The sequence below is a fragment of the Dryobates pubescens genome, chromosome 6, assembly GCF_014839835.1.
Source record: "Dryobates pubescens isolate bDryPub1 chromosome 6, bDryPub1.pri, whole genome shotgun sequence".
NCBI lineage: Eukaryota > Metazoa > Chordata > Aves > Piciformes > Picidae > Dryobates > Dryobates pubescens.
The window spans coordinates 45,852,455-45,877,568 of record NC_071617.1 but is presented as its reverse complement, the minus strand read 5'-3'; the positions used below and the strand labels follow the sequence as shown (position 1 = coordinate 45,877,568).

General features: G+C 41.3%; 1 protein-coding gene across 1 annotated transcript in view; it reads right to left on the bottom strand.

The window, feature by feature from the left end:
* Positions 1-283: 283 nt before the first annotated feature.
* Positions 284-25,114, bottom strand: part of BABAM2 (BRISC and BRCA1 A complex member 2) — a 213,924-nt gene continuing 189,093 nt past the window's right edge. Inside the window, exons 11-12 of the mRNA XM_054162432.1 lie at positions 23,198-23,351; positions 284-581 (exon numbers count right to left, since the gene is read on the bottom strand). Coding sequence (XP_054018407.1) covers positions 518-581; positions 23,198-23,351 — 218 coding nt within the window. The 3' untranslated portion in view covers positions 284-517. The remainder of the gene's footprint in view (positions 582-23,197; positions 23,352-25,114) is intronic.

The following is a 25,114-nucleotide window of genomic DNA, read 5'->3' as shown; positions in this document are numbered from 1 at the left end:
GACGCACACCTCCGAGGCAGAATATGGCACTGTACAGTCCATTAGGCATTCCTGGTACACATGGCAATTTTATGTTTTCTTAGGATATGCTGGAAATGTTAGCTAAATATACACATTACATGGTATTTCTGTGGGGAATAATAAAACCCCCCAAAATAAATCCAATTTACATCACCTGAAAACAAGGAAACAAGGCTTAACATATGGGATATCGTTGGCACAAGGAAACATTATCACAGCAAAACACATCCTTTTAAATTTAATTCAGTGGACATATAATATAAAGGAATGGTGGTGGCAGAGGCAAAAGAGCAAGATGAAGATCAAATATTCAGTTTTAAGCATGCTAATGAGGTCTTTGCTTCAGAAATCTGACAAAACCTGAAGCTACCAAAACCAGGAGACACAGGCAAGAAAGCACCTATCAAGCCAGTCCAACCCATTTCCAGGCGTTCTTGTGAGCTCACATCGGCATGCTGAAGGATCTCTTCGGTATCATCTCCATGCCTGAGGTTGCCTAAAGCTTCCCATTAGCAAATGCTGCCTCCTGGAACTGAGGGACAAATGTTTTGAAATACGCCCTAGTGAAAAAGAGAGAAAATGCACGGTTAGGGAGAAGTAAGCTTCTACCACAGTGTGTGCATGTATGTAGCCAGGGCTTTAACAGAGAAGCACAATGTTACCATGCTCAGTCCATTACTAGATCCCACACAAAGTTAGTGTTTTTCTTACAAGTTTATAGTACACAGCAGATTCATACACTTCAGCTTTCTAGACCCAGCAGTACTTCCTTCAGTGTCCTTACCACTTGGCTCTTAATGTAGTTAACTTCAGTAACTTGACACTGTCAGAAGAGCCTGATGGACCACCTGTACTTCAATGCAAAGCTCCAGACAAAAACTATTATGCACTGGACAATAACCTTTGAGTGGCTGTAAAGGTGAGAAACACTTAGATGAACCACCGGTGCGGCCACGCTACTGCCTGCAGCATTTTATCAGAGGGACTTTCTGATGCAGTTGATGTTCGCCATGTTTCTGGGATAAAAAAGGAGGGGTTTTGGCGTGTATGTTTTCCCCTCTGTATCGAAGAAAGCTTCATGTGTGGTGCCAAAGGCCCCAAGACAGACAAATCAATGGAGAAGGAAAATAATGAAAAGAAGCCTGAGTACGTGGCAGGAGATAAGCTCTTTATCTGTCTCCTTACAGAAGCCTTGACGCACTAAACAGTCACGTTGATGGCAGCAGTTTACATAAGACATTGTGAATAAACAGTAACACTTTGGATGAAGGGCAAGTCTTTCTGTTAGACTCTGAAAGTCAGAACATTATTCTATAAACTAAGATGTACTTTGTATGTACTGGACCACAGACAACCTTCTTTACAAAGAAATGAGTGACTAATACATTCATAAATGAGCTGAACCTCAGTATCCAAAATTGAGTTTGAACTGTACCTTCGACCTTATTGCACTGAAACACTCAACCATGTACTGAACATATATTATGTTCAATTTATATCTTTTCTCTGCAAGTTATATTAGAAGCTGCTTCATCACTCTGATGACTGCTTTCTGCACTAAACCTTTACTTTCTCTATTTTTTCACAAACCCATTTTGTTTTCTCTTCACATCACTTAGTTTTTATAAATTTCTATGCATGGAGAGCCTCTTTCACTTAGAATCATAGAATCAACAAGGTTGGAAAAGACCTCAAAGATCATCAGGTCCAACCTGTCACCCAACACCTCATGACTACTAAACCATGGCACCATGTGCCACGTCCAATCCCCTCTTGAACACCTCCAGGGATGGTGACTCCACCACCTCCCTGGGCAGCACATTCCAAAGGCTAACAATTCTCTCTGGGAAGAACTTTATCCTCACCTCCAGCCTAAACTTCCCCTGGCACAGTTTGAGACTGTGTCCTCTTGTTCTGGTGCTGTTTGCCTGGGAGAAGAGACCAACACCCTCCTGACTACAACCTCCCTTCAGATACTTGTAGAGAGTAATAAGGTCTCCCCTGAGCCTCCTCTTCTCCAGGCTAAGCAACCCCAGCTCCCTCAGCCTCTCCTCATAGGATTTGTGCTCAAGGCCTCTCCCCAGTCTCATTGCCCTTCTCTGGACACATTCAAGAGTCTCAATGTCCTTCTTAAATTGAGGGGCTCAGAACTGGACACAGGACAGTGTGGCCTAACCAGTGCTGAGTCCAGGGGCACAATGACTTCCCTGCTCCTGCTGGCCACACTGTTCCTGATGCAGGCCAGGATGCCATTTGCCTTCCTGGTCACCTGGGTGGCCATGTTCAGCTGGCTGTCAACCAGTACCCCCAGGTCCCTTTCTGCCTGGCTGCTCTCCAGCCACTCTGACCCCAGCCTGTAGCATGGGGTTGTTGTGACCAAAGTGCAGCACCTGGCACTTGGACTTGTTGAATGCCATCACGTTGGACTCTGCCCATCTCTCCAGCCCGGCAAGGTACTTCTGCAGAGCCCTTTTACTCTCTAACAGATCAACACCTGCTCCCAGCTCGGTGTCATCTGCAAATTTACTGATGATGGACTGAATCCCCTCATCCAGATCATCAATGAAGATATTGAACAGGATGGGGCCCAGCACTGATCCCTGGGGGACACCACTAGTGCCTGGCTGCCAGCTGGATGTGGCACCATTCACCACCACTCTCTGGGTTCAGCCCTCCAGCCAGTTCCTAACCCAGCTCAGAGTGCTGCTGTCCAAGCCAGGGGCTGACCACTTGGCCAGGAGTTTGCTGTGGGGGACAGTGTCAAAGGCCTGTCTGCAGACCAGGCACACTTCATCCACAGTCTTTCCCACATCTACCAGGTGGGTCAGCTGATCATAGAAAGAGGTCAGGTTGGTGGGGCAGGATCTTCCCTTCCTAAATCCATGTTGGCTGGGCCTGATCCCTTGGTCATCCTTCAGGTGTGCAGTGACTGCCCACTTCTTTCCACCAAAACCAACCAAACGAACAAACAACTCCCCCCTCAAAAAAACCCCAGACCTCAAGTCAGAATTACTGTAATTCTGTTCATTATCTTATTGACCTCTCCGGTGGTACACCTCCTGAAACCTCTCTGGTGGTACACCTCCTGAAACCCATACATTGATCATCTTCACAGTCATGTTATGTATTTTGTAATGTGGGTACGAGTTTTGGTAATCATTGAACACCGGTCGCACCTCCTCGCATCTAACACCACTGCAAGTTGATCACCACTGCAAGAGAATGCTCCTCTCTTTTTATGATGTTGTGCCTGGCAAATAAATTTTCAGATACAGCTGTAAACACACAGAAGATGCTGTCCAAAGGTTAATTGTGCAATGGAATGTAGAAGTATTTCTGGACTGAAGAGCTGAACCCAGAAGCAGAAAAGGGCAACCAGCACACACATTTCATTGTATGCATGGATTTTTGTGTATTTACAGAATACACTTTGATTTATTGCATCCAAAGTTCAGAAAGCAGCCCACAAAAGTGATTGTTCATCCTGGCAGAGAATCACACATAAATCACCTGAGAAGGCATGCCTGTCATCTAATCTTAGCAGTTGAATGCCATTTCTGTACTTGTGTTTTAATAGCATACCTTTGAAATTGTAGCCTACGTATGTCCAGTCAGCTCTATGTCACTGCGATACCTCAAGGAATATCACCTGCACATTGTCAATGCCAGGATCTACCATCCTTTTATTTCTCCTTGCATTTACTGTCCCAACAGTTAATTACATTTCCTCTGCTTGCTTATCTTAAGCAGCTCCTTTGATAGCTTCTCAGCAGACTCTTTCACATACATCCTCTTCTTACTGACTTGACAAACGTTACTTAAAACTTTCCTCTTCCCAAACTGTAAAAATTCTTAATCACAACTGTGATACAAGCATAAATATTTCCCTACATTTTGTTTCTTCTCTGGAACATCCCCTTTACAGCATTTCTGTGCTATGTATTAAAACCACACATACGGCATTATACTTTATGACTTTTCTGTTAGGTAAGTTCCAGAACAAATGTTTCTGATACCACATACACCCTCCCACACCATCTTACCTACATTTGCATCCTTTCTTTCTGCTGATTCCTGCAGGGGAGCTTGTATCCTTTGCTGCAAAGCTATATCTAACACCTCCCTACAATTCCTAGAGGATGCTATTTTATCAGCAGTTCATATGAATCTCTTGAAGATGTTCCATACACTACAAAAATGCCATTAGTATTTCATAATTTGTAAATGCCTGCACTTTTCTTTTCGTACTTTAAAGTACATGCTTAGTTTGTCCTTATCGTTGGTGATCTTCTCGCGAATTAAGCACTACATATTTACCCAGGATATGTTCTTCCATAACTGTTTCTCTTCCACACTCACACACAGAGCATCTGAGATTAAAGAAGTTTTGGCAAGAACCTCTGGATAATTACAGTCCGTCACGCATGCACACACACCAAGTGCCCTACCTCTCAGCCCAAAACAAAACAAGACCCTGCAAAGAGATCCAGAAGCACACCATACTTGTGATCAGCTATAGCACATTTAAGAAACTGAAGAGGAAAGATGGAGAAATGGGAGAAAGGAGGCTGAACTTCTTTGATATTAATGAACACTCCAAATAGGGAGGGAATGGCAAGTGTTAATGTACAAAAGTAGCAAGACTTATTTTAAGTATATACGAAGGAGTAGAACAGGCAGCAAAGTCATTACTCATTATTAGAGCTTGCTGGAACTATTTACCCAGTTGCATGCTCCTGAGTTTTTCACCAGAAAAAGAATGAAGTACTGCAGTTTGGCTTTACCTGAGATTTTCTGGTCTGTAGAATTCAGTCTAAACAATATGCTTGACATGATTAACCTCCTTATGTGTGGTCCAGCATCTTAGAGATGATGTACCTAGTCAAACAGACAAGGCCCTGGTCCATCACAAGTGCTGTAAGTATAAACAGCAGAAGTAGTCTCTTCAAAGCACCTACTCCATAAAGGACAGTGGGATAAATTGCTCAAATTTCTTCCAAGAGGCACCATGCTGCTGACTGGCAGATGCATTATAGTGTCACATTAACTGCACTTCTTTTCATATGTTTCCAGCAATTATTATTTTTTTTAAAGAATATTTTCTTTTCATCAGAAGTTTGGGACAAAACCGTAAGTTAAAATATTTCAATCTGTTGTGAAATGAAAATTCTGACTTTTTTTCTCCCCTGCAGAGATTATCAGTAAGAAAGAAAAGAACAAGCACCAATTACTGGCCAAGTGAGTAAGTTTCATTCTCTGTTCACTTCTGGGCCCCTCCATTTAAGAAGGACATTGAGACTCTTGAATGCGTCCAGAGAAGGGCAATGAGGCTGGGGAGAGGCCTCAAGCACAGCCCTGTGAGGAGAGGCTGAGGGAGCTGGGGTTGCTTAGCCTGGAGAAGGGGAGGCTTGTGGGGAGACCTTATTGCCATCTACAGCCACCTGAAGGGAGGTTGTAGACAAATGTGGGTTGGTCTCTTCTCCCAGGCAACTAGCACCAGAACAAGAGGACACAGTCTCAAGCTGTGCCAGGGGAAGTTTAGGCTCAAGAAGAGGAGGAAATTCTTCACAGAGAGAGTTGTTGGCCATTGGAATGTGGTCTCCAGGGAGGTGGTGGAGTCACCAGCCCTGGAGGTGTTCAAAAAGGGATTGGATGTGGCACTTGGTGCCATGGTTTAGTAGTCATGAAGTGTTGGGTGACAGGTTGGACTTGATGATCTTTGAGGTCTTTTCCACTCTTATTGATTCTATGATTCTGTGATTCAACCAACTGGCACTGAGGTCAAAAGTGTACGTTTCCACACAAATAGGACCAAGCCATGGACATGTTATGTCACGATGGATTCCAAGAAATAACTTTCAGAGAAACATAAAATTATTTGTAGGACAGTAATCTGCCACAAATTAAATGGTAAGGGCCTTGTTCACATGGACCACTGTTCCTTTTAGAAAGGTTTTATATTGACAGTAACACTCGTACTCCAGCATCCTGTACAAACAGACACTAAGAAACAGTGGAAGTGAACATAAATTTTGGAAAAATATTAATTTCTAATACCCTATTCACATAAATTTGAACAAGAGGAAGTGCAGGGTCCTGCATCTGGGCTGAACAATTCTCATGATCAGTACTGATGGATGAGAAGCTGGACATGAGCAGACAATGTGCGCTTGCAACCCAGAAGGCCAATCACATCCCGGGTTGCATCCAAAGCAGTGTTGCCAGCAGATCCAGTGAGGTGATTCTGCCACTCTGCTCTGGTGAGACCTCACCCAGACTACTGTGTCCAGGTCTGGAGCCCTCAATACATGAACAACATGGACTTGATGAAGCAGGTCCAAAGGAGGGCCACGAAAATCATCAGGGTGTTGGAGCACCTCTGCTACAAGGATAGGCTGAGGGAGCTGGGGTTGTTCAGCCTGGAGAAGGCTCCAGAGAGACCTAATAGTGACATTCCAGAACCTGAAGGGGGCCTACAAAAAGGATGGAGAGAGACTCTTTACAAAGCCCTGTAGTGGTAAGACAAGGGGCAATGGGTTCAAACTAGATAACAGTACATTTAAATTGGATGCTAGGAACAAGTTCTTTACCATAAGGGTAGTGGAACACTGGAACAGGTTGCCCAGGGACGCAGCTGAGGCCCCATCCCTGGAGATACTCAAGGTGAGGCTTGACAGGGCTCTAGGCAACCTGATCTAACTGATGATGCCCCTGCTTACTGAGGAGGGGGTTAAACTAGATGACCTGTGGAGGTCACTTCCAATCCAGACCATTCTATGATTCTATGAAATTGACACCCTTGGTAATTTTGGTTTGTGCTACACCACAGGAATTTGGTTTAGACATTTTACCACAATACTTTCAAGTATCTCAGAAGTGTATTGAAATTATTTTTATACTAACTAGAAAAGAGCTTTTCAGCTCTAAAGAACTGCCATTAGTAAGTCATTAGTTTGGGTACCTGTGGAATTATTCTGAAGATGCAGAAAGCTAACTTAATCTATGGCTTCTCTAGGCTGTATCACAAGCAGAAACCCGTTTTGATCAATGCTTATTCTCCTTTCTGGGAAACAGAGCTCCGTATTTCTCCTGCTTTACTCTACCATGTTCTTGGTGGGTCTGTGTCACTCCGATCTTACACCAAGCTCAGAAGAATTGCATAAAGTGCTCCTTCAAGTATACAGAGAAACTGGTTTGTACCAAGTCCACAGATACTCTCAGTGAGTGTTGAGTACAATGGGTCTGCATCCCTCCTGTAATGGTTTAGATCTTAGCTTAAACAGTGTTTAAAGAGTTGTTTTCTTTTCAGCTTAGAGTGTGTGCCAATTCTCATACCCTGTATATAGAGACACATGTTTAACTCTGTTGAGTGTCTTAACTGTAAGAATCTTATGTTTTGTTCCCTGAAATGGTCATTTTCCAAGTTCAAGGTAGCAAGCTATGGGGTTTCTATGGAAATTTTTCTTCAGCACTGCAGAAAACAACACATTCTGCTGCAGTTATCCACTATATACACTTGATACAGTACATTGAATTTCAGGTGCTATGCTCAAGGACACCTGCTGAGAGCAAAGCACTTATCGTTCCTTCACCTTATTATCCAGTGGAATGAAAGTCTTGCTATTGCGAATGGTTAAGTATCTAAAAGAAGGCAGAATTGGATCACTCGTTGTTTACATGTTTTCTACTGATATAAAACACTGACAGTGTTACAAGGTCTCCAGAAGCCAATACATGTCTAAATCCCAGGCTGTGGGTTTGCAGTGCTTACAACATACTTGACTCAGAATTCACGTGCTTTTGTGAAATTTCATCCTATTCATACTGGTTTTTTCCTCAGCACAACTTAGTGCTGTGTTAAAAAACCATGTAGATGGTAGAAAACCTTCACTGACCACTTGCTAATATCTTTTCCCTTCATATACCTTTTGCTGAAAATTTGCAGAGATTTTACATCAGGTAGCTGCAATGTCACATCCAACAACACTCCCCATAGATCTGTGGTGGAAGCATTCTAACACTGTGACACGCTCGCTTGCTGCTACTGCTTTTGTGTAGCCATCTGTACAATAGTGCTCCAGTTACAGCTCACTGTGTGTGAAGTTAGAAGAGTTGACTTGGTGTTTCTATTTCACTTAAAAACTTTGTGTGGAAAATTCAGGGCAGAATATAGAGATTCAAACTCTGTAAGGGGGTAAAAAAACCACCAATGGAAATCCTGCTTTTTGTGTCTGGGGCACGGACATTCATCACAGAGCAATGAATCATTTTCCTTAAGTCATTCACAAAACAGATTCCCCTTAAACAACCTGGTTCAAGACTGCCAAGTTTTTCAGCACACTGCTCTCAAATTCATCTATGCTAGCCCTATTTGCACTCATTTATTTTATGTTTCAGCTCAAGATGTGGGAGTTCCAAGTGCCTTTTCCATCAAGAGATGACTTGAAGAAAAGGAAGAGGATGAAGCAATACTGATGGTCCACATCAAGTACAGACTTCACTGTGTAGCAACAGATCTACTACTAGTGCAGTGTATTCTGTCCTTGAACATTTTCTCCTGGTAAATAAAAGCCCTTAAGCCAAAATATTGATCTTTTCGCAAAGACATGTGGACTGTCATTACTTTAACTGAAGTTCTTCCCAGAAAGAATGATTTGCCATTGGAATGTGCTGCTCAGGGAGGTGGTGGAGTCACCATCACTGGAGGTGTTTAGGAAGAGACTGGATAGGGTGCTTGGTGCCATGGTTTAGTTGATTAGATGGTGTTGCATGATAGGTTGGACTCGATGATCTCAAAGGTCTCTTCCAACCTGGTTAATTCTATTCTGTTCTGTTCTGTTCTATTCTATTCTATTCTATTCTATTCTATTCTATTCTATTCTATTCTATTCTATTCTATTCTATCAGGTGCATGTGTTGTGTTCTTTCTCATCAGAAGACAGGATACTGTACTTGGATTTTTCCCTACTGTTAGCTTTGAAAGCAAACTTTAGTAATCAGTAATCAGTGATTACTATCCATTATTTCAATATTATAATTAATTTTTGCAAACTGTTTTAGTATCTACTAGGACTATAGTTTAATTCTGAAAACAATAGGCTCTAATGATAGAGCAATGGTAGTGTATTCAAAATAGTAATATCTAGAATATTTGACAGATACATCCCTTTTCTCCTGCCACCCCTTATTTCATACCATAATCCCTGCACCCAAACATCTAGGCAAGGTACACAGAAAAAGGCAGGGTTCTTTTCCTCAGCATTTTCAAGCTTGGCAGCCACTCCTGTAGCTGTGATGATCTCTGAATAGTTCTACATAACCCTTCCAAGTCTTCTGGAATAGAGTCTGAAGCCTTCTCTTCAGCAGTCCCCTGTTGTCTGAATTTTCCACCAGGTTAACAGTGAGACTGTCTGAACAGTCTACAAATCTTATTAGTTACCCCACCACTGAAGTGAGGCCCGACCTGCAACCCTTTCAGCTGTATTAGACACAGCAGAGAATCCCAGGCATTGGCTCAAATGCTCTCCATGTCTTCCAGAAGAGTTGCAGCTATAGAATTTGCTTTACTTGCACCCTATATTTCTTTCTTTCTGCACCCTCCAAATCCATAGAATCCTCACATAAAATAATCTAGTCCAGAGACAACCAGTCATAAATTAATTAGAACAGTGACATTCTCCACCCTTTACGTTAAATTAAATGAAAACAAGAACTAAGAAGGCCATAGGTTAGAGAATAGGACAGCCTGAGGCTTCTTGAGGTCTTTGACCTACTCCTCCCAGTCTAATATTATTATGCTGACACTTTGCAATAAACCCTTGTCATACAAATGATCTCAAAAGCACAGCCATATTTTTAAAGAGCTTCTCCAAGCTGTATCAATGTCACTTGGTTATTCACTTTTTGAAATACAGAGTATTTTTGCACAGAGCACATACAGATGTAACGTGCCTTTGTATTTTTATGTTCCTGCTGCAACTTGTTTTGACACAATAATAACTTGTTTTGAAAATACTGAACACCTACAACAAACCCTTTGGGTGCCTGACAAGAGATCTTGTCCTCCCATGACTATGCAGGCATAGCCAGCTGGTTTGCTGCATGGAAGGAACACCTAATAATTCATCTACTGGGTAGGTGATACTTACCATAACTTTCCAACCTCTCTAGGATTTGCTGTTTGTTTATACCAGAATAGAATCAAAGATGCCAAACTTTCATGGCTTTTTAATATAATTGTTCTCTTTAAAAATTCCATTTGTCAGGAGCCAATCCAGCACAGTCAGTACTAATTAACACAAGGGACTTCAATCAAAAAACTGTTAGATTAATTGCACTGGTGGATATGTATTTAGATCATATTCCATATGAATGATCATTAGGTCCTTAACAAGTAGTTATATCCTACTCCTCCTGCACCTCCACACCTTGCATTTAACAAGAGCTGAAGTTTAAAGTGTGGAAACCTACTGAAAGTCCACTCTTTTAATAGGCCACAAGCCAATGTTCAAGTCATAGTTTTTTCCTTGTAAACTCACATGTGAGAGGTATAAACCTCTTTGCTAGTTTTACTATATACAATGCATTAAAAATGTATTTCCACTGAGTGAAGCATATTGCCTGCTTATAGCCACTTCCACAGCATTTCTCACCTGGGTGAAGATACACGAGCACTCATAGCAGAGCAGAATAACCCAGTCTCCTGCTTTGGGATAACCATGGGGCAACAGGAGATTAACTCTACACAAGACTTTTCTACAAAACCTCTATTAGGAGAGAATGATTGCTAAACCAAATTACTATTCTTTCCAGATCTAAGGTATTAAAACACCTGAAGTGACAGATCATTCTCAGTATTCTAACTTTGGTTACACATTTGGAATCAGGCTGTAGCAGGCAGGCCCACAACATGGCCAGGTGCCAAGTGGCAAACGCTCAGGAGCTAATGAAAATCAGGACTATTACAACATGCACTAGGCATTCTGGAGGCAGCAGCATTTCTAAACCATCATTCAAACCCAAACATCACTAAAACTTATTCAAGCACAGCAGCAGAATGCTAAAGGTACTTTCCAGGATCTCTTTATTGCTTCAAATATACATATGATACTTGGCTCATATTCGTGTTTCCAAACTAAGCTTCTTGCTGGTATGCTCTTTGGGATGTGGTTTATAACTTCCTTACTAAGCAGGTTTATCTATAGCTAATATTTTGCTTTTATGTGAAACACAATGTCTACATAGTTCTGTTTTATACATCTCCAAGGCAGGCAATGCCAAGCAAACATCTGAAGTGTTTATACAACAGCAAGACAATAGTTCTTAAATTACTGCTACTGTAACTGGCTAAACACACTAATGTACAAGCAGTCAGAGCACAATGCCATTATGCTGCTAGCCATTTCTTTTTCTCCAGGTGCCAAACAAATTAATTACATAATCTCTCTTCTAATATTTCTATCTCTCTCTGCATCCTTTTGCTGCGATTTACCTCCAAAGGGTTTAGCAGACTTTTACCTGCTGGTCTACACAAGGCACTGTCTGCACATCTAGGACAGTGGACACAACAGTAACCAAACATCAGGAGAGCTGGACTTCTGCAGTAAGTTTTAAAGAAATGTTGTTGCCTTCAATTCAATTCACAATATTACATGACAGAAAATCATCTCCAGAACTACAAACAAAACAAAATGTGCTACCAAAACCATAACAGGAAATAGAAGTAGGAGAACAACTGAAACTAGGCACACGTGAAGATTAAACACTGAATTTCACTCATGTCCAAAAGCCGCTTTCTGTATTTTACTAACAAGATACTTTTCCACCAAAAGTTCTTGTTGGGAGTTGTCACAATTTCTGATTCAAGTCACACAGAAAGGTACAAGAAATGTTTGCATTTAGGCAGGCTTTCAAGTGTTTTTTTGCTTGCAGAAATACCAGGGGGCCGTGCTCCACACAAAGCAAACAGAAATAGAAATTAGATTTTCCATTTGGTTATACATTTGTGTGTCTGTTCCATAAAACCTATTATATCAACTGGTTTCAAAAATAAAGTCAAGAATTCAGCACAGCTCTGCTGCAGAAATTAAGATGACTCTGCTGTCCAACTTACCATAAAGCAAAATGAATCTTGACAATCTGTTCAAATCACGAAACAACCATAAATATAACAACATGACTAAAGGCAAAACATAAAGGAAGGGAGTTCTAGGGAACTGCTGTGGAGCCAGGACTATAGATCATTATGTAGGCTGGCAATTAATGTTTATTTTAAACAGGAAGCCTAAGCAGGGTCATCACTTTGTGGAAGATGGTAACTTTGGTTCCAAGAATATATGTGCTCCCGAATGCGTGGACCTTTACTGACAATTGTAGGTAAAAATTACAGCTACTGGACATAATCAGTGCATACAGACCAAGGCAAATAACTATGCAAGCAACTTCTTGGAATCATCTGGGATTTATTTTCACACATGTCTCTGATACAGACATTTGGGAAGTTATGAAGATGTATTGCACAGACACAGTAGCTCTAAGTGTCCCAAAGCATACACTGCAAAACCATCCTCTCATTTTGAAACATTTTTATCAATGCCTTCTGCCTGCCAGTTCAAGAGATAAACACTTCACTTCCTTCACCTTCTCCACAATGTACATAAATAGACTTGCTTCAGTCAGATGAAGGCTTGTGGTCTTAGATCACAGCAAATTTTGCTTCTGCTTTCTTAACTTCCATTTTCCCCTCAGAAATTACTCAGTGCTGGGGTAGCGGGTACAAAGGGGACACTGGAACATCTCCGTCACAGCATGGTCACTCCACTTCCTTACCAGTGGATCATGAGAACGATATTCCAAGGCCATCATGGAAAAATTCAATGTTCACACAGTCTTTTCAAAATACAGTGCTAATTCACAGGAAATTTGCAGTCCTAAGAGCTACAGTGTGACAAGCCTGCTCTTTTTTTCCTATTTGCTCAAGTGCCATAGCCATATTTTTCCACTCCAGGCGAAGGTTAGCTTCTTAAAGAGATATTGTTGAATCAAAACACTACTTCCCCCTATCTAGGCTACATATGTGCATGCTGAAGTCTGCTGTTGGACAGCAATAATTTTGCAAATTATTTAGTAGATTTGAAGAAAAAAGGCAATGCCAAGTAACATGCCACTGGGAACCTCCTGTAAGTATAAAAGGCAGGCTGAAGAATGCAATGAAATAAGGAGAGGGGAAGTAGGGACAATGTAAGAAGTAGGAGAAAGCACAAAAGACTGGGCAAAATCACATTCAGGAGTGAGGCCTGTGAGGAAAGACTCATGAAGAGAGGAGATCACAGAAGTAATAATAGAATTTGAATGATCTTTGCGAGCTTATTGAATCCCTCAGTTGTATTTCAGAGGTGGAAATGAAGGGTTACACCACAGATGCATCCATAATGAGTCCGACAATCAGCATCCCTGAAAACAAAGTTTGCTTGCAGGTGAAAGTACTGATTTCATCATGCCATCCACTTTGCTTTGCCAGATTACTTATCAACAGGGGCCGAAGGCAACATACCAGAACATAAAAGAAACCTCCTTGGATATTCATTAGGACAAACCAGTCAGAAGGAAAAGGATGAGATGCCACACGTCTGTGATTATATAAAGCATACTAAAGAATTTATTTCTCTTTTAAAAGATATATTTTTGCTATTAGAAGAAAGAGAATAACTCCTAAAAGGTCAGAGACCTCTCCAAACAGGGAAACCAGACAGAGACTTGAAGGTAAAAGCAGAGTAATGCAGATCAAAAACGAATTTTAGGGAAAATTAACGGTGGCTGTCCAGATAAAAATCTGCCAAACAGGGTAAAAGCAGGTCAAAAAGTAACAAGAACACGCTGATGAAACAAAGTCAACAAAGAATAAAAGAAACTATTTCTGCATTCACATTCACCATGGAGGTGCTCAAAGTTCGCTGCCATACCAGAACCCTTTCCAAGGGATGTACCGGAAAAGCTGAAACGTCACACAAAAAGGTAATGAAGAAACCAACAAAACATACACAAGAAAATCGGCAGCCCCAGGTGATATCACAACCAAGCTCTAGAGAAACTAAAGTGTGAGAACCTTAAGCTCTTAGATAGCTTGTAAGCTCCTGCATGCGATGCCAGTTAAAAAAGCCTGGGAGGACAGAGGGAACTGTGGACCAGTACATCTCATGCCTGTCCCTTATGAATTGCTAGAAGCCTAAGTTTATAAAAAGTCAAGAATTAGAGGACTTGGGTAAATAAAATACATTGGGTAGGACTCAAAACTTAGGCTCTACAAATCTCTTGTTTTTTTAAGGTACCAAAACCATGTGGATGAGATAGGCTGGAGTGACACTCATTGCTCTCAACAGGTATTTTGGAAGGTTTTCTGAAGGCTTTTAAGAAACCAGAATTACTGCAGCAGAAAAGATCTATGAGTGCATAAACAGCAGGTCAAGATAAGGAATGAAAAAAAAAGATAGGAATGACTGATGAGTACTATTAAGGTAAAATCACCTGAGAACTGCACAGAAATGGGTGTTTTGACCTCTGCTGCTCAACATATTCCTACCTGATCTGTGAAAGCGAGCAAAAGAAGACAGTACTGCTTGCTAATGCTAGTCAGAGAAAAAAAAAAGGAAAGAAGCACAACTCTGATGAACTGCAGATGGCTCTTACAGCACTGGGAGACTAGGAGATAAAATACCAGGTGAAAAGTCAATATTGACAAACATGAAAGAGAGCTATGTGAGGAAAAAGGCTTAATTTTTCATACACAAAACCCACGCGCTCTGAAAGTAAGATAGCAAGGGGATCTTGGTAGTAAAATGTCAGTGTAACCTTCAGTTGTATGCAGAAAACCAAATCAGATGCTAGAACTTGAATAAAGTGTACACTAGACAGTATCACTATGTCATCATGGTGAATGAATGGGTAACATGCAGTTCCCCATCTCAGAAAGAACATGACAGAAATAGTAAAGGGATAAAGAATCAGGACAAGGACAATCAGAAACATGGAAAGGTTCAGTAGATGGAAGGAGTGAGGAGAGCAGAAGAGACATGAAGAGGTTCATAAAATCATAAAAGTTATAGAGGGGATCAGTAGATTAATTTGCTGTCTCTTCATACAAGAGCTAGGGGGTAACAACTGGAGCTAAGAGGAGGCAGTAACGCATAAACCGACAAAACTTGTCCTTCAGATGTTATCTGTACAGAATTGTCACAGAATTTTGTGATGTTATGATTCAGGTTCAAAAGTAATGAAAAAGAAGGACATCTAGGTAGGGCTCCTGAATAGAAAATGTACTAATTCTGGATACAGACATTCTGTAAGATGGCACAACATGCCAGCAAAATCCAGCTACGTGCTCTGCCGTGTGCTTCTACAGGCATCAGTGACCACCTAATGACAAAGACACGAGACTGGGGCTTAAGTGAATGTTCAGTTTGAGCTAGTGTGACCCTTCTTTGTGTTTATCAGAGCAGTTACATACATTACCCAAAAGATAAGACCATCTATGATTTTTACTGTTTCTCTTGTATTGACCAAGTAACAGCATTTCTCTGGGCTATTAAAGCTCAGCTCCTTCCTCCTTCCAAACTCTCTCAACATGAGGAGAAACTTCTTTATGGTAAGGCTGACAGAGCACTGGACCAGGCTGCCCATAGAGGTGGTGTAATCTCCTTCTCTAGAGACTTTCAAAACCCACCTGGATGCTCTCCTGTGCAGCCTGCCCTAGGTGAACCTGCTTTAGCAGTGGGGTCGGCTAGATGATACCCAGAGATCCCTTCCAAACCCTAACATTCTGTGATTCATGTACTTCTCTGTACCCTTTTCTTATCAAGCAGGAGAGGACATTTTTTCCATCAGTTCCTAATTATAATTCCCTGCTCACATGCAAATATAGCAGCTTTGACAAATGCCTAATGGAGTCCTCTAATGAAGCCAAATCAGACAGTTCATCACGGTGTTTCTAGCACAACAGCTACCCCTGGTTATCTAAGAACCACCTACATTAATTCCTACAAAGCCGCTGTCTTCCAGCAAAGTGCAATTATATTCTACTTCTCCTAAGCCACCTCCTCCAATCTACTCTGTGCACTTCTGCCAATATGAGAGAATCCTTCTTTGCAGAAAGAATATTCACTGTATATCAAAACAAGTAAGCAGACCTCACGCATATATATTATGTCTATATAAAACCACAGAAAAACTAGTTACCTAGCAGATTTTATCTCTACTTGCTCTAGCACCTATATTCCTCATCTTTAAATAGTTGTTTTTCTTTTCCCACAGCCAAAGCTTTAATGAGAAGTGACCAGAAACAAATACCCAGGCCCTTCTGTCTTGGCTGGAATCCACATAATGCATGACAGCACTGAAGATCCCTGGCAGGCACCTGTCAGAAACTAACATGCCATAACTTAAGAGTCAGACTTAATTATCCAAGGAGACATTTAAGGAAAAGTACATGAAAAATACGACCCAAGAAGTGCAACTATCATGTGTATGCACTATGATCTGCACTGTATGCAGAGATACAATGCAGAAAGAAAACAATATCCTGGGAAAATGATAATTAAAAGCTTTATCTACATTGTCTATTACATCTAGCAATCAAAATCATTCCGTTTTCAAGGTTTTCTGGTAAATTAGATGTAGAACATGCAAAGAGGACAAATGCAGTAACTAAGTATTTTAACAGAATATGTATTTTCCCATTTGCCTTTCTACTTTTTACATATAATTCCCATCAGCTGACACTTCTACAGAAAATCAGAGGCTTGTTTTAATGCTCTATGAAATGAAATTAACTTCTTTGGAAGCTTCACACGATTGGGTGGCCACATGTCTTCCTGCTACGGCTGTCACAGCGTATTGGCCCTTTTCTGTTCTGAAAAAGAGCCCAATGGCAGCAAGGAAATGTCAGCCTTACTTGATTTCAGGCAAGGAAATCACTTTTGTTCGATGTTAGACTATCAAATATTAGAGTTAAACAAGTGACCCAGCTCAGCACCTCACCCCTTAGTTTGCACCTAACCTGCTGCTCTTCTCCAGAAAGAATTCTCTGAGCTTTGCAAATGTTCAAACACCCACACAGAGGGAAGGATGATGTCCTTATGCTTGCTGCTTTCTGCTGTCATTTTAGTATGATATTTTCTTTTTTAAGTTCAAGGTAACATGTAACACAGCCACAGGAAGCCATCAAAAAAGCTTTGTGAGGACAGCAGATGTAAATGCAAACAAGTCAGTCATTGAAATCTACTACCAATTTGCTGCTTTTGTGAGTAAGCAGGAAAAATACTAAAATACAACCCAAATAATAACAAATGATTCATTATCTTAATTACCCCATCAAGGAGAGAAGATTATACAAAAAAGCTGCAATGTTTACATGTAAACTTCATAGTCAGATTCAAGGTAGCACAGGTGGAAACCAGAAGATTCAGGGAAACAGAAAAACTTGGTACTCTAAAAGAGTCCAAAATGTCTTAATAAATACTCTGCCTAAAATGTGAAACAACTCTGAGTCAAAAGAATTAAAAATAGATGAGTTCATAGAAAAACTAACCCACAAAAATGAGGACACCAGGGAGTTTACTGACTACAATAGCATAGCATAGCATAGCATAGCATAGCATAGCATAGCATAGCATAGCATAGAATAGAATAAAACAGATTGGAAGAGATCTTCAAGATCATTGAGTCCAACCCACCATCCAACACCATCTAATCAACTCAACCATGGCACCAAGCACCCCATCCAGTCTCTTCCTAAACACCTCCAATGATGGTGACTCCACCACCTCCCTGGGCAGCGCATTCCAATGGCCAATCACTCTTCCTAATAGCCAGTCTAAACCTCCCCTGGCACAGCTTGAGACTGTGTCCTCTTGTTCTGGTGCTGGTTGCCTGGGAGAAGAGACCAACCTCCGCCTGTCTACGACCTCCCTTAAGGTAGTTGTAGAGAGCAATAAGGTCACCCCTGAGTCTCCTCCTCTCCAGGCTAAGCAACCCCAGCTCCCTCAGCCTCTTCTCATAGGGCTTGTGCTCTAAACCCATCCCCAGCTTTGTTGCCCTTCTCTGGACATGTTCCAGCAACTCAACATCTTTCCTAAACTGAAGGGCCCAGAACTGGACACAGGACTCAAGGTGTAGCCTAGCCAGTGCCATGTACAGGGGCAGAATGACCTCCCTGCTCCTGCTGGCCACACTGCCACACAATTGAGTTTGTCTAAAAAGCAATAAAATTCTCACTTTTTTCTATCACTACCCTTAGGCCAAAAATTGCATTTCCTCTCCTTACCAGGGAACATAAAAGCTCAACTCAACCATTTCAGTCAAATAGCAACTAGCATCTTCACATGATACTCATCTATTGATGCTATTGAAGGAAAAGGAATCTATGATGCTGAAGGGTGACAGGTTGGACTTGATGATCTCTGAGGTCTTTTCCAACCTTACTGATTCTATGATTCTAAGATGGTATGGCCCAGTGCACCAGTCTGACACTTTTACCTCGCTGGCACGATTACCACGCATGAGCCGTAGCTGCAGCCGTGCAGGCGACGCCTAAGTACCTCACAAAAGATGCATCTATATATAATCTTAAGATGTACTTGACCTCATGGCAGAGCAACATCCAACACACAGTTGTGAGCACTTGAGCCCTTTTAAGCTTTCACTCTTACACAGAGAGCCCTGAGGGATACGTAAAATTAACACCGCATTCAGCGAACGCCGGTGAATGGCCTGGGACCATGCTGCCACTCAGCAAACAGTTTTATCAGCCACCTTGGAGAAGAATACAAACCCTCATGAGCAACTTTGTATTGCGGTGCCAGTTTTCCATCTTCCTGCTATTTTTAATGACGAGTAGGTGGATTTATGTAGGATAGAAGAGTAAACTGACTCCTGACTCTCCCTGAAGTACAACCTAAGTATACAGAGCAGCACTGGGTCATACAGAAATTGGGCCAGAGTGCATTTAAGAACTGAATTTTATTTGTATAAACAAACAAGCTTTATTTACAGTAGTCCTTCATAAAATCCCAGGCATAGAGTCTGCACGTTCTTTAAAGACTCCATTTATGTGCACTTGAATGCCTATTTAAGCAAAAAACAAGAGAGCTTTCCCATGGAAACCACGCAGAGATGTTTTACTTCACACGTACACCACAAACAAGGCTGCTAAACTTTCCATAATATACTGCATTTTCTTAGGCTTGCTATTGTATTTTAGGATCTTTTGGAGAAGCTGCTTACGCAGGAGGCCACAGACACATAAATAGATGACTTAAGAGAGGCAGAGCTGAGATGTGAACTGACAGAAAATAGCACCTTGGCAACTTGTAAGAGTATTTTGTTTCTAACTGGAGGAATGGGTTAATATTTTGTGTTTAGTCGAGAAACAAGCAATCTGGAGGCAACTGGAATCACATTATTTAATCAAGACTTGATTTGTCCCTTAAAATTAAATCAAGTCAGAGGGCAATCCCTGGGCTAAGACAACAGCAAGCTTCACTTACCAGATGCAATCTCTCAGTCAGTGGGCCTCAAAGGAGCCAGGTGTTTTTAAGTCAATGATTGTGGACAGAGAGAAAGAGAAACTCAATGTGGCATAACTCAGTCCAATTACTTCAGCAGGTACACAGGTAGTTTTCCTCTGTGAACAAAAAAGATCCTGCTAAACTGATTCTCTGATCTGAGAATTTGCCTTTCAGATTTAGGTGATACGTGTGCAAGTGTGAATCTACTTCTCTATATATGCATTTTAGGGGAATAATTTTGGCCCTGCTTATTAACTACTACTGATTGTCTCAAGGCAAGCAAAGGGTTAAGTCCTAACTTCAAAAGAGATGCCTACCTCTGCTGGGGGCAACAAAGATAAGCAAGGATACCAAGACTTTCAAGTTTAGTCCCTGAGTCAAAGGAACTGGATGGGCTCACCTGTTAGAAAAAAAAACAACTAAACAAACAAACAACTGAAAAACCAACCCTGGGAGAAGACTGGGCACAGAATCAAAGTCCTTTTGGCATGAACTTATGACAGATCCACCCATGAATAAGCAGGCTGTGTTGAGTTGCTGAAAACAGAGGTTGGGCTTGCCAAAATTAAAGATGAGGAAATCTGAGTGATGATGTTTCAAACTTGGTGGTGCTTCTACATTCTACAAAGCAGTGCAGTATGGATGCTTCATTCAATATGGGACAGGACAGCTAATGAAGTCAGCTGGTACAACAGCAAAAGCCATCGTTGATGGTGGTTTAAACTACAGTGAGGATGCTGGTGTACATTGATCCCTCAAGTGTCTGACAATAAGGGCAGCAAATTTGTTCAGATACCAGAACATGAAGTGGGGGATCCTGTGGCCTTGGAACAGTAGGGCCAGAAAGATAAACAGAACTGCTCTGTCTCAAAGGATGCCAAGCACTTAGGAGACTATTCGGCAGAGAGGGAAAAAGACTGCGTATAAGCAAAACCTAACAGACAGTATTCAGAAGAACAAACAAGCTGTCTCTGACTTATCTAGGGATGAATTTACTTCAGTTGAGTAGAATTACATTGCTGCAAGAGGCTAAATCATGTAGCCTTCTTTTCTGTTTTTGCCTGTGGTGTGTTTGACAGTGCTTGAACCAATGTATTTAACTGGAATGTTTTCCTGTGTATCTACATATATTCCCATATACCTGGTCCATAACATGGCTACAGTAAAAATAAAGTAGAAGTTATTTGGTGTTGCTGAAACCCACTAACCTATTCTAAGAAGCCCCAGCAAATATTTTAAACACTGTTTACATAAGGTGCTCAATTGTGTTAAAACTCTTTCTTTAAATACATTAACACGTATCAGAAGAGCATACTTTTCCTGATACAGATTTATTTATGGTAGCTACTCAGGAATCACTAGTTGTTCCTGCAAGCAAAGCGCTTTTAACTAGAGCAGCTTCTTGGTCTCTTTTTAGCTTAATGATAGTTATTTCAGAGATTGCAGCATACTGCCTTCCCCCGCTTCTCATCATCTTTCTCATATTATGTATCCAGTGTAAAACTTAAATGCAAAGGCTCAAACATAGGAATGAATAACCTCACAAAACACAGACGTGATAGTTAGCATACACATTTGGTGCTTTGGAAAAAAGATTTGTTATGATACTTCTAAACTTCAAGTGTGAGGCAGAGAAGTCCATTTCTATACACCTACTCATACATGAATGCACTTAACAGCACAAAGGTACTTGTAAGCTTACAGCAGCAAAAGAAATGCATTTTGTGGTATGGTCACAAAAAAAAGCCACAGTCAGGCTTCCAGATGATGTTTCAATCATTTTTTTTTCCAACAAAATACTCAGAATATTCTGATAAAGACTAAAAAAGTCTACAAAAAAAAATTAATCACATTTGATGAAGAATAATAGTTTGATGAAAAATAATAGTTAGTAATAGTTCTGGAGCCCCTATTACAAGAGGGATATGGAGGTGCTGGAAGGTGTCCAGAGCAGGGCCATGAGGATGATCAGAGGGCTGGAGCACCTCTCCTATGAGGACAGACTGAAGGAGTTGGGGCTGTTCAGTGTGGAGAAGAGAAGGCTCCGAGGTGACCTAATTGTGGCCTTCCAGTATCTGAAGGGGGCCTACAAGAAGGCTGGGGAGGGACTTCTCAGGATATCAGGTAGTGATAGCACTAGGGGGAATGGAATGAAGCTGGAGGTGGGGAGATTCAGACTGGACATGAGGAGGAAGTTCTACACCATGAGAATGGTGAAGCCCTGGAATGGGTTGTCCAGGGAGGAGGTTGAGGCCCCGTCCCTGGAAGTGTTTAAGACCAGGCTGGATGAGGCTCTGGCCAGGCTGATCTAGTGTGGGGTGTCCCTGCCCATGGCAGGGGGGTTGGAACTAGATGATCCTTGTGGTCTCTTCCAACCCTGACTGATGCTATGATACTATGATACTATGAAATGGGTCTCCTGGACAGCACAGTAATAACACCAAATACCAGCTAAAATATTTCTATTACCATGCATCAAAATCCCAAATCAAGTATTATTTGATGTTCTCCATAAAATTTATATTAGTATAAAATCTACAAACTCTTAAGTCAGTTGTTGTTTGCTTCCATCATTTCCAAATTACAGTCAGTCTCTGACCATGCCATTCATTTGATTTCCTCAGCTTGAACTATTTTCCTTCGACTCTTATTCATGCATCTCTGCTAATTTAACTTAATCTCCTGGTTGTCATTCAAAACAGTTCATCCCAGTATGCCTTGGCATTTATTCATTTTGATGCCTTTACAGGCTGAACTACTGAAAATCAGCCTGCTTAAATCTCTTGCTGTTCCAACACTTTTACATTTAGCCAAATCAAAATACTGCAGGCAAGGCTGTTGTCTCTATCACTTCATTCAGGTAAAATCTCTTTTGCTTCATGAATAGACAGACATCATATCTAGTACACAAAAAGGGGCAACACTGCCCACTGGAACTTGCTCTTGCAAGTCAGAAGAGAGGGAGCAACCGTGGGGAAGTTGCCCTGTCATCTTTAACTAAAAGGGAATACTCAGACTGAAATGGTGTCTCCACAGCCCAAAACAAAGACTTGCAGAAAAACTGCTGAGGAAAGAGTCAGAATTTCTCTGTTTCTAGCCATCAGAAAAAGAATCAATGAAATAGATATTCAGAGTTTCAGCTGTCTTTCTCAAGATTGGTGGTTCAGAAAGCCTCCTCATGTTCTTCTGTGTTACTTTATTACAATCTAATTTCGTATCTTTCAGGTTTTTCTTCTTTGCTCTCTCCATCTCACATGCTTCCCTTCAGGGTCCCCTCAACACCCACACAAAAACCATGAAGTTACCTTGACTGAACTGCTACCATGCAGATTACTCCTGCTGGGGGCTATCTTGTCTACTTAGATTGGAAGCTCTTTGGAGCGGAGATTGCCACCACTCTGAACCCACACAACATCTAGCAGAAAGAGTCTTCTTTTGATCAGTCCTCTGGCACTAATGCAATGAGCATGATTAATAAATCATCTGTCTATACCCATACATGACAACGCTACAACAAAAACAGGTCCAGCTTTTGTCACACTGGAAATTCAAAGTTCAATCCAGGAAATTTCTACTGACAAATGGAATATTTAGTAGGGAACAGCAATGTCACTTACTTTGCCCTCTTGGCCATTTCGTTGCCATCCCAGCGGGGACTGTAAGGGTAATTCTTCTGGGCCTGAGAGTACAGCTGGCCGCTGTTAGTGAAGTGGTAGACGGACTGAAATGTTAAGGTTGGTTGGTCTCGAGGAAAGTACAGGGGTAAGTCAACTGAGGGGAAACAAAAAGCCAAATCAGAAAAATACACAACTGAATCCCCACCCCCTCACCTCCCCCTTTTTTCTTTAAACTGGAAATAAAGAATTCTTTTCTATTAGTTCAAAGGTGAACAGAAAAGGAGAAATTGATGATTGCTTCTAAAACATATGGCTGTATTCTTACATGTGATGATTCCAACACATTGCTGTACGAGATGCTGTGCTGTACCCAAATCTGTTTCTGAAGTACAGAATTAAAAACCCTGCTTATCTGCTGCGTTTCTATGTTAGTCATAACATTTACACCATTGCAGAAAAAAATAAGTTATTTTCCTTTATAGTGAAACAGATCTTTTATCTGCTTTAGCCCATTCACTTTAGTGTCCCTGTAGACATCAAGAGCATTATCATCCCATTTTACAGCTGTCTGAGACCTCAAGTGGTTGCATGATTTGATAAAGGAAGTAGTAAGATTCAGTCACAAGTTGGAAACGATCTCAACTTGCTGTCATCTGCTAGACATAAAAAGCCCCCCCCCAATCCCAAAATATCCTGCAAAGTCATTAATATCCAAAATATCTCACTAAAAATAAAAATCAGAACCTCTTAGTTCCCTTTGCTTAGCCCTGTCTCGTGATCCACTAGACTTGACAGAACAGTAAAATCATCCATGACTGTTAATATTATGGTCAGAAACTGTTTTCTGAACTTAACTTAAGATTTACAGCTTAGTTTTTCTTGGCCTACTTTTAATCTCAAGAAACTTTAGAGATGTTGAAAAGGAATCTAGTTAATTTAGAACTCTTGAAAAAGAAATCTAGTTAAATTGGATTATGACAAAATACTGGAATTATTTGTATTCAATCTCTCATCTAACACCAAAACTAACATAGGAATGTGCATTTCTTTAAAAGGTGTAGACTTAATTTATAATGCATCTAACACTGTACTTTTTGTTATCCTCCAAATCACAAGTCTTTTAATTCTGCACAATGAAACAATCATTGAATCACTGAATGCATTGAATTGGAAGGGACCTCTAGAGGTCATCCAGTCCGCAGTAAGCAGGGACATCCACCTGTATCTAGTGGAGTCCCTCAGGGGTCAGTATTGGGACCAGTGCTGTTCAATATATTCATCAATAACCTGGATGAGGGCACAGAGTGAACTGTCAGCAAGTTTGCTCATGACACAAAACTGGGTGGAGTGGCTGGCACACCAGAAGATTGTGCTGCCATTCAGTGGGACTTAGGCTGGAGAGATGGGCAGGGAGAAATTGAATGAAGTTCAACAAGGGCAAGTGTAGAGTCTTGCACCTGGGAAAGAACAACCCCATGGATCAGTATAGGTTGGGGACTGACCTGCTGGAGAGCAGTGAAGGGGAAAAGGATTTGGGGGTCCCAGTGGATGGAAGGTTGACCATGAGCCCACAATGTGCTCTTGTGGCCAAGAAGGCCAGTGCCGTTCTGGGGTGTATTAGAAGGGCTCTGGTTAGTAGATTGAGAGAGGTTCTCCTCCCTCTTTACTCAGCTCTGGTGAGGCTGCATCTGGAATGCAGTGTCCAGTTCTGGGCCCCTCAGTTCAAGAAGGACAGGGAACTGCTTGAAAGACTCCAGTGCAGAGCCACAAAAATGATTAAGGGAGTGGAACACCTCTCTGATGAGGAGGGGCTGAGGGAGCAGGGGCTCCTCAGCTTGGAGAGGAGGAGACTGAGGGATGACCTCATTAATGTTTATAAATATGTAAAGGGTTAGTGCTAAGGGGATGCAGTCAGGC